The sequence below is a fragment of the Lithobates pipiens genome, unplaced genomic scaffold (genome assembly GCF_037356315.1).
Source record: "Lithobates pipiens isolate NorthernLeopardFrog02 unplaced genomic scaffold, aLitPip1_a1.2 Scaffold_13, whole genome shotgun sequence".
Classification (NCBI taxonomy): Eukaryota; Metazoa; Chordata; class Amphibia; order Anura; family Ranidae; genus Lithobates; species Lithobates pipiens.
The window spans coordinates 283,251,298-283,265,800 of record NW_027507718.1 but is presented as its reverse complement, the minus strand read 5'-3'; the positions used below and the strand labels follow the sequence as shown (position 1 = coordinate 283,265,800).

The following is a 14,503-nucleotide window of genomic DNA, read 5'->3' as shown; positions in this document are numbered from 1 at the left end:
ACAGTTCCTTACTAAGGGAAGTGGAACCCACCTTCATTTGAGCAGAGGGGAATCTGAAGGACCTAAGAGTAGTCTATCTTCCATCCCACCTAAACACAAACGCAGATCACCTATCCCAAGGATTCCTGGATCCCAACAAATGGTCCCTACAACCAAAGTTATTCAGTTGGATTGTGGGCCTCTCCTGAACTGCATCCTTTTGCCACAGCAAGTAATACCAAGCTGCAGAGGTTTATTTCACATCTACCTCACTCTTGCACAGAAGCAATAGATGCCCTGTCAAGTCCTTGGGCATGCAATCTAATTTAGGCCTCCTACCTCAAATTCTCTTGAGACTTGCAATATCAACAATAAGTGGTGATAACAGTCCTGCCATATTTGCAGGAAGTCCCACGATTCCCTAGGGCAATATTTCTTAGTGTCCAGCCTTCGGTAAATATTCCTCCGATACCCCTTCTTCTGGCTCAAGGCATCACACCCATCAGAACCCTCACAGACTGAACCTTCACATTAGGCTGTTAAAACAGAGGCTTTAATCATTAGGCTGTTCCTCCAGAGTTGTTTCAACTCTACTCAAAGCACAGGAGCCTTCAACGAACAATACGTGCAACAAGCTTTGGAATAAGTTTAGATATTTTACGTACAGCAAATCTGCAATCCTGATGTACTCTCTTAGTCCCACCTCAATCTCCTGCAAGTAGACCTTGATTTAGGATTAAGCTATTTAAAAAGGTACAGCTGGTGGCAATCTCTGCTGTGACAATAAGAGATGGGCCGAAGATCCTTAATAATCAAATTCTTCAAGACAGTCAAGACGATAAGCTCACCCATTAAAACAAATCTTTCATACCTGGGAGCTATCACTCTGGAGCCCTTATCCAAAAAGCCTTTTTCCCCCCCATCTGATTCAGCATCCTTGTGGAATATCACTTGGAAACTACTTTTCTTTGTGGCGATGGCATCGGGCTGGGAAATATCAGAAATTCAGGCTCTGGGATCAGAAGACAATAATATTATTGTTTTTACTTGGATAGAGTGGAACTTAGAACGGTACATGGATTCATCCCCAAGTACTTCTCTTCCCCTACTATCTCTGAGCCTTGGGCCCTGCCAATTTTTCAGATCCAATTTTGACCTTCTTCACAAAGAAGATATTACTTTGTTACTAAGACACTATCTTCAAGCAACTCCCTTCAGATATTTATCTAACCTATTTGTAATACTCCAAAAAAAGAAAGACAGGGGCAAAGAAGCATCATCTAGATTCCTCTGGCCATTCCGGAACTGCAGTATCCCATCATGCCTAGTCATGTCTGTGAATGTTAGAGCTTTACAATACTTCATGGGACATGTGGTTCTGCAGCAGCTGGGGAGCAATAGTTTGCAGATCCCTGCTTTAGTACAATACCTTCATGGATAATCAAGTTGGTTAAGGTGTACAGGGATAATGGGCAGGCACTCCCTCTTCAGTTGGGTTGTATGCCAACCTGTTTTCTGCTTCTTGGACTGCCAGAGCAGACGTATCCATCAAAACGATCTAAAGGGTAGCATCATGGTCATCCAAACATGTGTTTTTTTTTTTTTTACAAGATGTTACAGAGAAGACCCAGCAGCTTTCTCATCTGTGGAAACTGGCAGACAGGCTATGAGGCCAGCATTTGCCTATTTTAAATTCTTTCTCAAATAAATCCTTTACTATGCATCATCCCACCCATTTCACTAGTCATTTGTCACAGGTATGCTGCCATAGCGGCACCAGGAAAACATAAAATGGTTTCATACTTACTGTAATTTTCTTTTCCTGGTGCCTATTCATGGCAGCATACAATCCCAACCTTGGTATGCTATATTACATAGAATGCTGGGAGTGCACAAATCCTTTTCTTTTATAATATTCACTGGTCCTGAGGGAGGAGCCAAGGTGGAGCTTGTCACAGGTATGGTGCCATGGATAGGCACCAGGAAAAGAAAATTACGGTAAGTATGAAAAAAAAATCAGTTTTTTAGCTGTAAAGTGGTGGTCGCATGATTTGTTGAGATCTCTTTTAGTACACAGGACCAAGCTTGGAGAGACCATTATACTCCAACTTGTCTCCACTATGTAACTTTTGTTCCTCTGTTGAGACTATTTTCATGCATTTCGTATTCTTACACAGCATGTGCTGCTAAGATGGCAATGTGTTAAGTAGGAGAGGGAGGGTGCAATACAAAAGAAAAATGAGCAAGAACTAGAGAGGGGAGAATGAGAGGAGATGTAAACATAACCAGCCAGGCTGTAGATGAAAAGTTTTGTGATACTAAAGCCTGGTACACATTAACAGCTCCAATCAGAGCTGCTGTACTAACGATCCAACGTTAGTACAGCAAGCTTCCCGGCTGAGCCGTTGTGTCCCGACAAGGAGGATGGCTGAAAACCACACACACTGGACAAATGCCAGCCATTTTTTTTTTATTTTAAATCGGCCGATTTAAAATGTCTCTTGGCCTGTATACAAGGCTTTAAGGCAGAGATGACATAGAAGAGCTGGACTGCATGCCCTACACAGTCATTAAGAAAAAAAATAAATAAATAAATAAATAAAAAAAAACTAGAGGATTTCTTTAATTTTCCACAAAGTTTCTTCTGGGTTCCAGCAAGCATTTTGCAACAATTTTGTCTTCAAGTCTGAACACGAGCTTGGTTATTCTTGACCGCCCTTACTGACAAGGTTCTCCAGTTTCTGTTCAATCACTACCTTTAGCTTAGATTCACATGCCAAATCAGAGTCTATTGCCGTCTAAATCAGTGCAACGCCGCAATGATTACCAAAAGTAGATCCTGCACTACTTTTGGCGACTTCAGGGGCGATTTCAATAAACATCTGTGCATGAACCCGCACCGATGCCTCTCAAATCGCCCCCGAATTCAGACTGAAATGCTGGTTTTCCAACCCGCCCTCACACTGTTCCTGGAAACCACATACTTGCCATGAACAGATCATGCATTTCACCCAAATACACTATAGAAGCATGTAGAAATACATAAAAACTACCAAAACAGAAGGTTTTATTCTGAACGAAATAAGGATAGAATGCAGTGAAAAAAAAAAATTACAAAAATATTTTGCTGTCGGTAACCCTTAGTTCTTTTCTTGCCACTTGCACACATTTTCTACATCTTTTTACAGTATGGACGTTGCATTTCTTCCAATCATTACTGCTATAAAACTGCAAAGTACAGATAATGGGCATCTTCAGCTCATCAAGTATCCTCTGTAAGAAAAAATAAATAAAAAAATTATTCTTGTATCATTGGTGTGTGCTAAGAGTTTGCAAGCAAAACCCACTGCACACATAGAAGAATGTGTCTATGACGTACCAACATAACATTCATTTAAGGGTTAGTTCACCTTTATGAAAAAAAAATGTGCATGGAGATAAAGGAGTGCCGAAGATCCTAGGACATTGCCAAAAGAGGCTTTGCCCTTACTGCTCAACTCCACCATCAAAGTAAGAGCTCTCAAACAAAGCTGAGCTCAGAGCTACTGCATCAGGAGAAAGAGAATGTGAGTTGGTTTGAATCAGAGAAACAGCCTGCTCCTGTAATGGTGAAGGTAAAAAGTAATAACTAGGCCTCGCTTAGCAACGTTCTGAGAGTATTCCAGGCAGGCTTCAGGAGGTATATAAAATGGCCTACACCTATTCAAGGACATTAGTCAACTTTATTTAAGGAGAAGAACTCCCCTATTTTGTTTTTACCTATAAGGCTTACCTGTAGGTACCGTAAATATCTAGTAAACTTGTACAGTTTAGGAGATATTTACTGTATACACCAGCTATTAGGCCATCAGCACATTCTCTCTTAAGAAGCATCCGCCCTTGTCGTGACCGGCAGCTCCCTTGTGCATGCGCAGGAGTGATGTTATTGCGGCTCCGGACAATCACAACGCCAGAGAAACACCAGGAAAGATGTCAGCTGTGTCAGGGCGCTGCTACAGGGCTTTGTTCTAAGGAAAGTATTTCATAATGAGCTAGTATGTGATGCACACCAGCTCATAATGTGTTTGTCTTACAGGCATTTATCTTAACATTGGGGTTTACAACCTCTTTAAAGCTGCACAGTTTGTTTTCATCTACAGACACCCCTTATCTGTATGGAGCAATATTCTTTTGGTAAAGGTGAACGAACACTAAATGTTTTAATATACAGAAGCAAACTTCCACCCATTACAAAGGAAAAAAAAAAAAAAGGATTGGACACTTCACACATTTTTTAGAACATTGACATTTATACTGTGATCAGTGCTTTAAAAATGCACAGATTACTGTGTAAATGACACTGGTAGAAGGGGTTAAAACTAGGGGGCTGTCAAGGGGTTAAACATGTGTTCTCTCAGTGTGTTCTAACTGTATGGGGATAGGACTAATGAGGAGACATTGCGCTGTCCCTACTTACTAGGAACAAACGATATGTCTCCTCCCCTCTGACAGCACAGGATGTGTGCATACACACACACACACACAAATCCCTGTGCTGGTGCACGAGATCACGTGCGTTGGGTCCCCCACTATGCAGCAGGCGCCCCCCCCCCCCCGGCTCTTAAAGGAACCCCCTACCTGTACAGGGTTTTGGGCAGTGGTGACATAGTATATGTACACGTGCCAGTCGGGAACTGGTTAAACTAGCACCTTCTCACAGTGTATGCTTTCAAACAGAAGCACATGTACTAATTTGTAAAAGTTTATAAGAAAAACAAAGTTGACTGTTTCTGCTTTACAAGGCTTCCTATTGCTGCACCTAGTGATGGGCAGACTGGCTAAGAAAGCAAGCACTTTGGAAGTACTAACTTTCAGAGAATGGAAAACTGAATCTCACCCTGCACAAGCAGACAACCAGTATCTGAGGCACACTGATAAATTAGGGCCCTGACAGTGTACTTTATATCTTACCTGTGAAAAGAACTGAAAAACCATGCTCTATTAGCCGGCTTTTAGAATGGTAACAAATTATTTTAATTATGGGCATGAAATGACAGAAACGTGTAAACAGACTCAAAGAGGACATTCATCTTAAGGCAACATGATGCACGTAGCTGAAAACTTACGGCAACTTCATCCTCATGAAGACTCTCGCCATGAAAAAGCTGAGCAGAACACAAACAAATCCAATAAAAAGCAGCAAAAATCTGTTCAGCTTTGGAATATTTGGTGCATTGGATCGATCCAAGATAATGAATCCTAAACCTCCCATGGTAAAAAGGAAGCTTGATGCCAGTCCTTCCATGATATACTGACCGTTCACTCTGTGGAGACATTACAACTATAAAATGTATACACAATTTTCCTAAAGCAATAAAGTGCAATATATTCTACCACTTATACCCAAACATACATTACAGGAATTACTTGAAAAACCTCTACATTAAATGATTGTGATGAAAAATTATAAAAACATGAGGCATCTCAACAAGCGATAACACTTTTAATCTTATAAAGTACAAAAAAAGCTAGAGGCTGGCAAGCAATCGGGGGGCCAGTACATTTGTAACACGTTACACCCTAAATATGGGTGTAACATGTTACAAAAGATGAACTTATCCTTAAAAACAAAGAAAAAAATAAATACACAGTGGGGGGGTGGAGTGAACCTGTCACATTGGCCATGTACTAAGAACAGGTTAATTTAAGGTGTTGCAGTAGTTAGGCAGAGTATGTCATTTTTGATCAATGTGCCAAGCATCTGGATTCTGTGATGGACAGTAAAATGTGTTGCAATTGGCATCATACCTTTATATTTAGACCTCTGTAAACTATCCCTGATGTTCAAAATTAAAATATAAAATATTGGTCGCTGAGGTAATTCAGACAAATTAGAATTGGCCACTGTGGCAGATGGTCAGATTGTAATATCTACACCAAATTTAGGTTGGGGACCCATATTAGCACAGCAAGCACCTACCATGAGTGGATGGAGACAATATTTACTTAGTGTTGACAGGATTGTCTATGAAAGTTACCAGTGGAAATTTCATGAATGATGGCTACGATATTCCTTCCACTCTGTGTAGATGGAAGTACAAAGACATCCTGGAAACTACCATCTTGTATAGTTTGCATTATTCTCCATATTTTATAATAAAGCACACAATAATTTGTTTCATTATACATAGTACAACATGTGCAGTAATAACTGCACATTATGTAGGTGGCCTTGCTTGGGAAGCCTTGGAGGAAAAAAATAAATAAAAGATTGGCAATAGAAGCTGTAGCATCTCAGACATGATTTTCCCCTGTAATGCGAAGGATTCACTTTTAGCCTCTCAGAAGTCAGCTGCTCATTTATTCCAGTCCCTATACCATCTTCAAATGTGCCTTCTAGTGGAGGCCAGTAAGAGTTTCCTCTGAAGTAAAGAAGGCTGCAGGCCACAGGGTGTCTAATGTTCTATACATTTTTTTATCCCCCAGCTGCAGTGACACGGCCACTTAGGATGTGTACTGTAAATGAAATAAATTTGGCCTTGCTTTACGTTTGTTTTCAGAATATCAATTTACTAAATAAATCTAAAATTTTATTGAGAAACTAACAAGCATGGTTTCCTGGAACAGAGTTTGGAAAGTATAGATTAAAAATGTTTTTTAACTCTATGTAGACTGACTCCAAGACAAATCTTGTGATACTCATCGGCTTTATCCACTGCGGGACAGAAAAACCAACGTCAATAAAGACTTAGGGGGCAGGAAAAAAACTTGAGATTGGGGGGCATGAAGAGTAATGCAGTGGTAACAATAACTGAGCGCAAGGTACAGTGTAATATATAACAGAATGGTAATAATAAAAAAAAAAAAATCACTATTATTGAGTCTATTAAAAAGGAGGTCATTAGTCCATAAGCACAACAATAGTAGTCCAAGAATATAGATAATGATGGGATAAGGGCGGCTGCTGTCCTCAGAGAGCTGGCTCTGTACACAGAAATAGAAGGAAATACTGGCAATCTCTTTTCCTTTCCTGTGACAAGCTCCTCCGCATGTGATCCTGTGACCCGTGATGTGCTTTCCACGCTGGTTCTGGCTCCTCTCCTGTGGCCACAAGGACATGCCGTGGACCTGCCATTGACACACCAGGAACCCTTTCCGGACTCGAGGAGCCTGTATCTTCCTTACTTCTTGTGAGTGTTTATGTATACCTTGCCATTAAAAATCAGCTTCTAATATTGCACTGAGGTGGCGCTTCCTTTGTTCTCCCCTACTATATAAGAGTAATGCAGTACCCACTCTCCTCTTATTCCACGCATTCCCAACTGCTGACATAGGGCCAGTTCACGCCACATGCAGTCCACTGCATTTTTTTTCTGCATCAAAAATGCATAGAATGTAGATTATATGGTTTTCAATGTCATAGTTTACACCAGTGCTTGCAGTTCCAGAAAAAATATATATATATTTATTAGAACAAGCTGCATTTTTCCTGCACTGGAACACTGTAAAAAGAATCAAAAAAACTCACGGGACTACACCTGAATGCACTGGAACACCCATGTTCTTATTTAAGGTTAAGGGGGGAAAAAAAATAAAAATAAAAAAGGGGGGTTGCACTGGACTGCATCAAAAACGTGCATGCAAAAAAGCATCTGGAGCGCATCCAGACTGCGTTTCTATGGTGTGAACCAGCCCTTAAAGGTTCACCTTTTAAAAAGAATTATAAATGCACAGCTGCTTGTGGGGGGCTGGTGGATTGGTAACGTGTTACACCCATATTCAGGGTGTAATATTTTACAAAAGGTGAACTTATCCTTTAACCAGTTGCTTACTGGATACTTTCACCCCCTTCCTGTCCAGGCCAATTTTTTGTGCCGTCACATTCTGAATGACAATTGCGCAGACATGCAACACTGTATCCATCTGAAATCTTTATCTTTTTTTAAGACAGAGATTATATATATATATATATATATATATATATATTATATTATATTATATATATATATATATATATATATATATATATATATATATATATATATATATATATCTCTATCTATCTATCTATCTATATCTATATATCTATCTATCTTTTGGTGGTATTTAATTAAAATAAAAAAACAACTTTCTTGGTTTCAGTTATAAAATTTTGCAAATAAGTAATTTTTCTTCTTCATTGATGTGTGCTGATGAGGCTGCGCTGATCAGACAGCACAGATGGGCACTGTTGATCAGGGCACTGTAAATTTCCCCTGTCACAGGATCACTGGTCATAGGCTTTTCTTAGACAGTGACAGTGCTGAGGAAAGGAAATGCCGATAACCGGCAAACTCGGCCATCGCGCTGTAGCTGTCATTCAGCTATAGCGCAGGTGGCAAGTGGTTAAAAAGATAACCATAAGCAAAGGTAAAACAGTTTACACATCTTGTGCTCTCACCTGTAGGCCAGGAAAGCTACCGGTCTTTGGTGTCCATGTTCATCTGTCATGGATCCGACACTAGGTGGCTCCACAATGACATCATAAATGATCCCTATAGGTGCACAGACACATAGGCAAGGAAGAAAAACAATGTAAAAAAACAAACAAAAAAAACACAAAATGTTCCTAACTGAATAGAGAGAACAACAACTTACACAATCAAAATGAAAGAAAAATAAATAAAAACCACCATAAATAAATAAAAACAATCTTGAATCCTCTGAACCTTTAACCTGTAGTTGATCCAAGCAAAAAAGCCTTATAAAGTTTGGTCCCATCTGCTCTTGTAATGAAGAAAGCTCCTGACCTCAAAGACAATGGGATAAACTCCCTGGATCAACATCCCTCAATGTTTTTTTTTTTTTTTATATTAAAATTAAAAGTTTATAGTTTTTACTTTTACATATGTAGTTGTATACTTTTTCAAACTACCGGTTATTTTAATACCAATTTATTTGAAAAAACTCCACGTTTTTACAACTCTTACTATAAAAAACACTTCACGTATCCAAACGTTAAAGCTGAACTCTAGTCACACAAACACTGACAGCGCTGCGTGCTATCAGTACAGTGAAGACTAAACAGTAAACACTTTAAACTTACTCTAAGGTATAACTAAAGGCAAAACTTTGGGGTTTTGGATAGAGCAGAGAAGAATTAGAACACCAGTCAGGTTTTTATTTCTGTCTGTGTCCCCTCTTTATTAATGTGAAAGAAATCCCAAATTTAGGGTTGTTACCAGAACACGAACCTTCTAATGGGGATGCCGATTTTGGTGACAACCAGGCAGTCTCTCACACGTTGGGGGGGGGGGGGGGGGGGGGGTTGCTCTCACTTCCTGTTTTTACTAGGGAACAGAAGGTGAAGGGAAATCTCCACAATGAGACAGATGGCAAAAAACTGAGTGGGGGGGTTATAACCCTCTTTTACTCTATCCATAATGAAAAAGTTTTGACTTTAGTTCTATTTTAAACACTTTACTGTCTGCTTCAAAATAGAAGTCAAGTGATCTGATCAGACTGCTTTTCTTGTACTCCACTTCAGGGCTGCATTCCATTTAAGCAACTCATTCACTCCTTGATTATTTCCTGCCTTGAATAGTGGAACTCTCTCCTAATGGCCTACCCTTCAGTCTATCATGAATTCTGCTGCTAGACTAATAAACCTCACTAATCAATCTGTGACTGTTGCTCCTCTCTGTCAATCCCTTCACTGGCTTCCAAAATGCTAACCCTAACATACAACAGGGCTCGACAAACCCCGGGCGCCAGGTCGCATTTGCGACAAGAATTTGCGTCCTGGCGCAACACAGCTGGGGTATCCTGTCTCCGTGTGGACCCAGAACTCCGCCGTGCGATTGCTTTGGGCCACGCCGGCCAGTAATTGAGGCCGCGGCCTTCTAAAGTCTTTCCGTAGTCTGGCGCCATCTTGTGGTGGATGTTGAAATTACAACCCATCCAATAATGCTAATCCTAATGGAGCTTCAAAGCCCTGCCTGTTTTTCACTGCCTGCCCATTTCCTTCCCAACGTGAAGAGAAGGAAGTGATTGCGGGCGTCATCTGGCGCCTTTTGCCCAACGATGAGTGTGGTGGCTGGTAAATAGCTTCATACATACACACACACACACTTTTTTTTTCATAATAGCTTTTATTTATTTTTTAAAAGTAAAACAAATTAAATTTTAAGGAAACAAAATTATTATTTGTAATCCTACCTGCTTGGCCCCTTTCACAAGGGCTGTCTGATCAGGTTCACCTGTCAGTTTTTCAGGCGGACCTGATCGAACCCTTAGCGGGGATATGGCAGAAATAAAATAAGTCATTCTTTTGTTAACCACTTCGTGCCCGCGCTATAGATGAAAGATGTCTACAGCGCGGACACCAATTGCCGGGAGGGCGTCCCTAGACATCCTCCTGTTTACTTCCCCTCTGCACGCCACCATGGGTGCACATCAGGGAAGTTCTGTGTTGGCCGTGTCCCTTGGATACAGCCAATCACAGATCATGCTAAATGGCCAATCACAGCAGCCATTTAGCACTCGAGCGGAGTGTCCAATGAGAGGTGATCTCATATGTGGGGGGCTGGGGGCTATCTTCCCCTCACTCGTCTCCATGTCAGGCCAGGGACAGGTCCAGATCACCGCCACGACCTGGCTCCTAACTTTTTTACCCTGTCCACCTTTAGGAGATCCCTTAAAACTCATTTATTAAGGGAAGCCTATCCCACACCCACCCCCATCAAATCATTCTCTGCAGCCATTACCTTTTGTATCACCACCCCCTCCCTTTAGAATGTAAGCTCTACGAGCAGGGCCCCCCTGTACCTTTTGTATTGTACTGTAATTGTGTTGTCCCCCCCCCATACATTGTAAAGTGCTGTGTAAACTGTTGACGCTATATAAATTGCGAATAATAATAATAATAATAATAATAATAATAATAATAATAATAATTTACCACCACAAATACATGTCTCTGCGTCCCACCCCATCCATCAATAGGGAAAGAAGTGGCAAGCTAAGGTCAATGTCATTCACAACTTTACACAGACATATTAAGCTTGTAATGACATCATCATGGTCCCAGAGTCATCACCAGCTGCATTTTGTAAATGTGTAAGCATACATTAAGCTTGAAACATTGGTATTAGCAAGGACTGCAAGTAACGCTGCAAAAAAACACCTAACTGCTCTGAATGAAAGGCTCTCATTTTGGATTTTCCTAAGTCCCCTTTCACACTAATATGCTTTTCCTTGCAAGAAGAACGTTTCCCTTTAAATCCTATGGTACTTAAAACACCACTGCGCTGTGGGTGCGGTGCGTTTTCAAAAGCCCTGCATGTTGCATCTTTGGTGCCAGTTTTAAAACCGCACCAAAAATGCAGCCTCCCCCCCAAAATGAATAGAAAAAGTAGCATGCACACAGGAGGTGACTCATGCTGGCACCCAACAGATGCTGCAGCTGTCCGCTGAGCTGTGCGTCCGCAGCTCAGTGTATAAATCGCCAAAAGAGATTGCAAACAGAATGGGAAGAATACTAAAATAAAAAGCCTACAACATTGCACATTCTACATTTATAGGCAACGTTCCAGCTTATAGAAAGAGCTGCGATCAGAGTACATATTACTGTGGTTATGGAATCTGTCATTGTCACCTCCTATCAGTGCTTTGCAGCATCCGAAGAGCAGGAGATATATGATATATGCAGTATTTTATATAAGTGCCTGTAATAAATACAATATATATCAATCAATCAGGGCTTGTCAGTGGCAGCATGTGTTGTACTGAGCCCTGTAGAATGCCCAGGTACATGGTATGATGACTGGTACCAGATATGAGTGTGGCAGTGAATGACACTCACCTCCAGTGATGAGGAAGTAGGAGACCACCACCGCGGCGTACACCGTCATAGCGGAGGGCATATGGAGCCAGGACGGCTTCTTCAGCTTCAGGTTTGGACATTCCAGCACTGTGTACGGGATTCGGAAGAGAGTCTCCATCCTTCAGCCCCTGCACACAACACAGACACGTCATTCACTGAGCGCACACACAGCGACCACCCCCCACCATTCCCCGCACCGCTCACACACCACTCACCACCTACCTCTGTGTACCGGGAAGGGGAGGACAGCGCTGGACTGACGTGGCGAAGAAGTCAGAGAAGGGCGGAACACACACCGGAAACGGTCAGAGGAGGTAGAGAGGGCGGAAGTCGTCATAGAAGACGGTGTAGTGTCACAGTTTGCTGCCTATCACAGGATGGTGCGGAAGTGACGTTGTTGCGTACTGCGCATGCGCGATGCGTTCCAAACGCTCGCGCCGTGCGTTCCAACATAGTTTCGGCAATACAGTTCAGCGAAACCATCACATAATGTTACGGAAGTGATGTTACACACAACACAAACACGGGCCACGTTGTTGCGTACTGCGCATGCGCGATGCGTTCCAAACACTTGCGCCGTGCGTTCCAACATAGTTTCGGCAATACAGTTCAGCGAAACCATCACATAATGTTACGGAAGTGAAGTTACACACAACACAAACACTGGGCCGTTCGTTACAACACTAATACTTCCCTTGTTACCTAGTAGGTTTTGCATTGCTGGGACTTGTAGTGCCTATCCTGAGCTACATGCTTCAATGTTCAGTGTCCTCATCCCTATCCCCATGCTTCAATGTTCAGTGTCCTCATCCCTATCCCCGAGCTTCAATGTTCAGTGTCCTCATCCCTATCCCCGAGCTTCAATGTTCAGTGTCCTCATCCTTATCCCCGAGCTTCAATGTTCAGTGTCCTCATCCCTATCCCCCTGCTTCAATGTTCAGTGTCCTCATCCTTATCCCCGAGCTTCAATGTTCAGTGTCCTCATCCCTATCCCCCTGCTTCAATGTTCAGTGTCCTCATCCCTATCCCCGAGCTTCAATGTTCAGTGTCCATCCTTATCCCTGTGCTTCAATGTTCAGTGTCCTCATCCCTATCCCCATGCTTCAATGTTCAGTGTCCTCATCCCTATCCGCAAGCTTCAATGTTCAGTGTCCTCATCCTTATCCCTGTGCTTCAATGTTCAGTGTCCTCATCCCTATCCGCAAGCTTTAAATGTTCAGTGTCCTCATCCTTATCCCTGTGCTTCAATGTTCAGTGTCCTCATCCTTATCCCTGAGCTTCAATGTTCAGTGTCCTCATCCCTATCCCCCTGCTTCAATGTTCAGTGTCCTCATCCCTATCCGCGAGCTTCAATGTTCAGTGTCCTCATCCTTATCCCCCTGCTTCAATGTTCAGGGTCCTCATCCTTATCCCCGAGCTTCAATGTTCAGTGTCCTCATCCCTATCCCCCTGCTTCAATGTTCAGTGTCCTCATCCCTATCCGCGAGCTTCAATGTTCAGTGTCCTCATCCTTATCCCCCTGCTTCGATGAGGACACTGAACATCGAAGCATGGGGATAAGGATGAGGACACTGAACATTGAAGCTTGCGGATAGGGATGAGGACACTGAACATTGAAGCACAGGGATAAGGATGGACACTGAACATTGAAGCTCGGGGATAGGGATGAGGACACTGAACATTGAAGCAGGGGGATAGGGATGAGGACACTGAACATTGAAGCTCGGGGATAAGGATGAGGACACTGAACATTGAAGCAGGGGGATAGGGATGAGGACACTGAACATTGAAGCTCGGGGATAAGGATGAGGACACTGAACATTGAAGCTCGGGGATAGGGATGAGGACACTGAACATTGAAGCTCGGGGATAGGGATGAGGACACTGAACATTGAAGCATGGGGATAGGGATGAGGACACTGAACATTGAAGCATGTAGCTCAGGATAGGCACTACAAGTCCCAGCAATGCAAAACCTACTAGGTAACAAGGGAAGTATTAGTGTTGTAACGAACGGCTCAGTGTTTGTGTTGTGTGTAACTTCACTTCCGTAACATTATGTGATGGTTTCGCTGAACTGTATTGCCGAAACTATGTTGGAACGCACGGCGCAAGTGTTTGGAACGCATCGCGCATGCGCAGTACGCAACAACGTGGCCCGTGTTTGTGTTGTGTGTAACATCACTTCCGTAACATTATGTGATGGTTTCGCTGAACTGTATTGCCGAAACTATGTTGGAACGCACGGCGCAAGTGTTTGGAACGCATCGCGCATGCGCAGTACGCAACAACGTGGCCCGTGTTTGTGTTGTGTGTAACATCACTTCCGTAACATTATGTGATGGTTTCGCTGAACTGTATTGCCGAAACTATGTTGGAACGCACGGCGCGAGCGTTTGGAACGCATCGCGCATGCGCAGTACGCAACAACGTCACTTCCGCACCATCCTGTGATAGGCAGCAAACTGTGACACTACAACGGACAAGACAGAGCTGAGTGTAAATAAATGACGAGAATGGTGTCTCTAAATTCAGATGTCCTGTCAGAATACCGCTGTTCCGTTGTTTCATCAGTTTTGGCGACCCGTCAGAATATCTAACGGAAGTGACGTCCCATCGCCGCTATATTGCTACACCCCGCACTCTTCCACAGTAAGGATATACTGAGAAGGGAAAAGCGGA

At 42.5% G+C, this 14,503-nt stretch overlaps 1 protein-coding gene across 2 annotated transcripts; it reads right to left on the bottom strand.

Moving 5' to 3' along the window:
- Positions 1–3,029: 3,029 nt before the first annotated feature.
- On the bottom strand, positions 3,030–12,199 carry OSTC (oligosaccharyltransferase complex non-catalytic subunit). 2 transcript variants are annotated; one of them, XM_077476699.1, is made up of 5 exons: positions 12,044–12,199; positions 11,801–11,949; positions 8,399–8,492; positions 5,085–5,282; positions 3,030–3,252 (listed from the first exon to the last, which is right to left on the bottom strand). In XM_077476699.1, exons 2-5 carry the CDS (start codon positions 11,937–11,939, stop codon positions 3,234–3,236), a joined length of 450 nt encoding a protein of 149 aa, XP_077332825.1. In that variant the 5' UTR covers positions 11,940–11,949; positions 12,044–12,199; the 3' UTR covers positions 3,030–3,233. The 2 variants fall into 2 exon arrangements, with proteins under 2 accessions (XP_077332825.1, XP_077332826.1); XM_077476700.1 differs by having other exon boundaries at positions 12,037–12,126.
- Between the last annotated feature and the right edge of the window lie 2,304 nt (positions 12,200–14,503).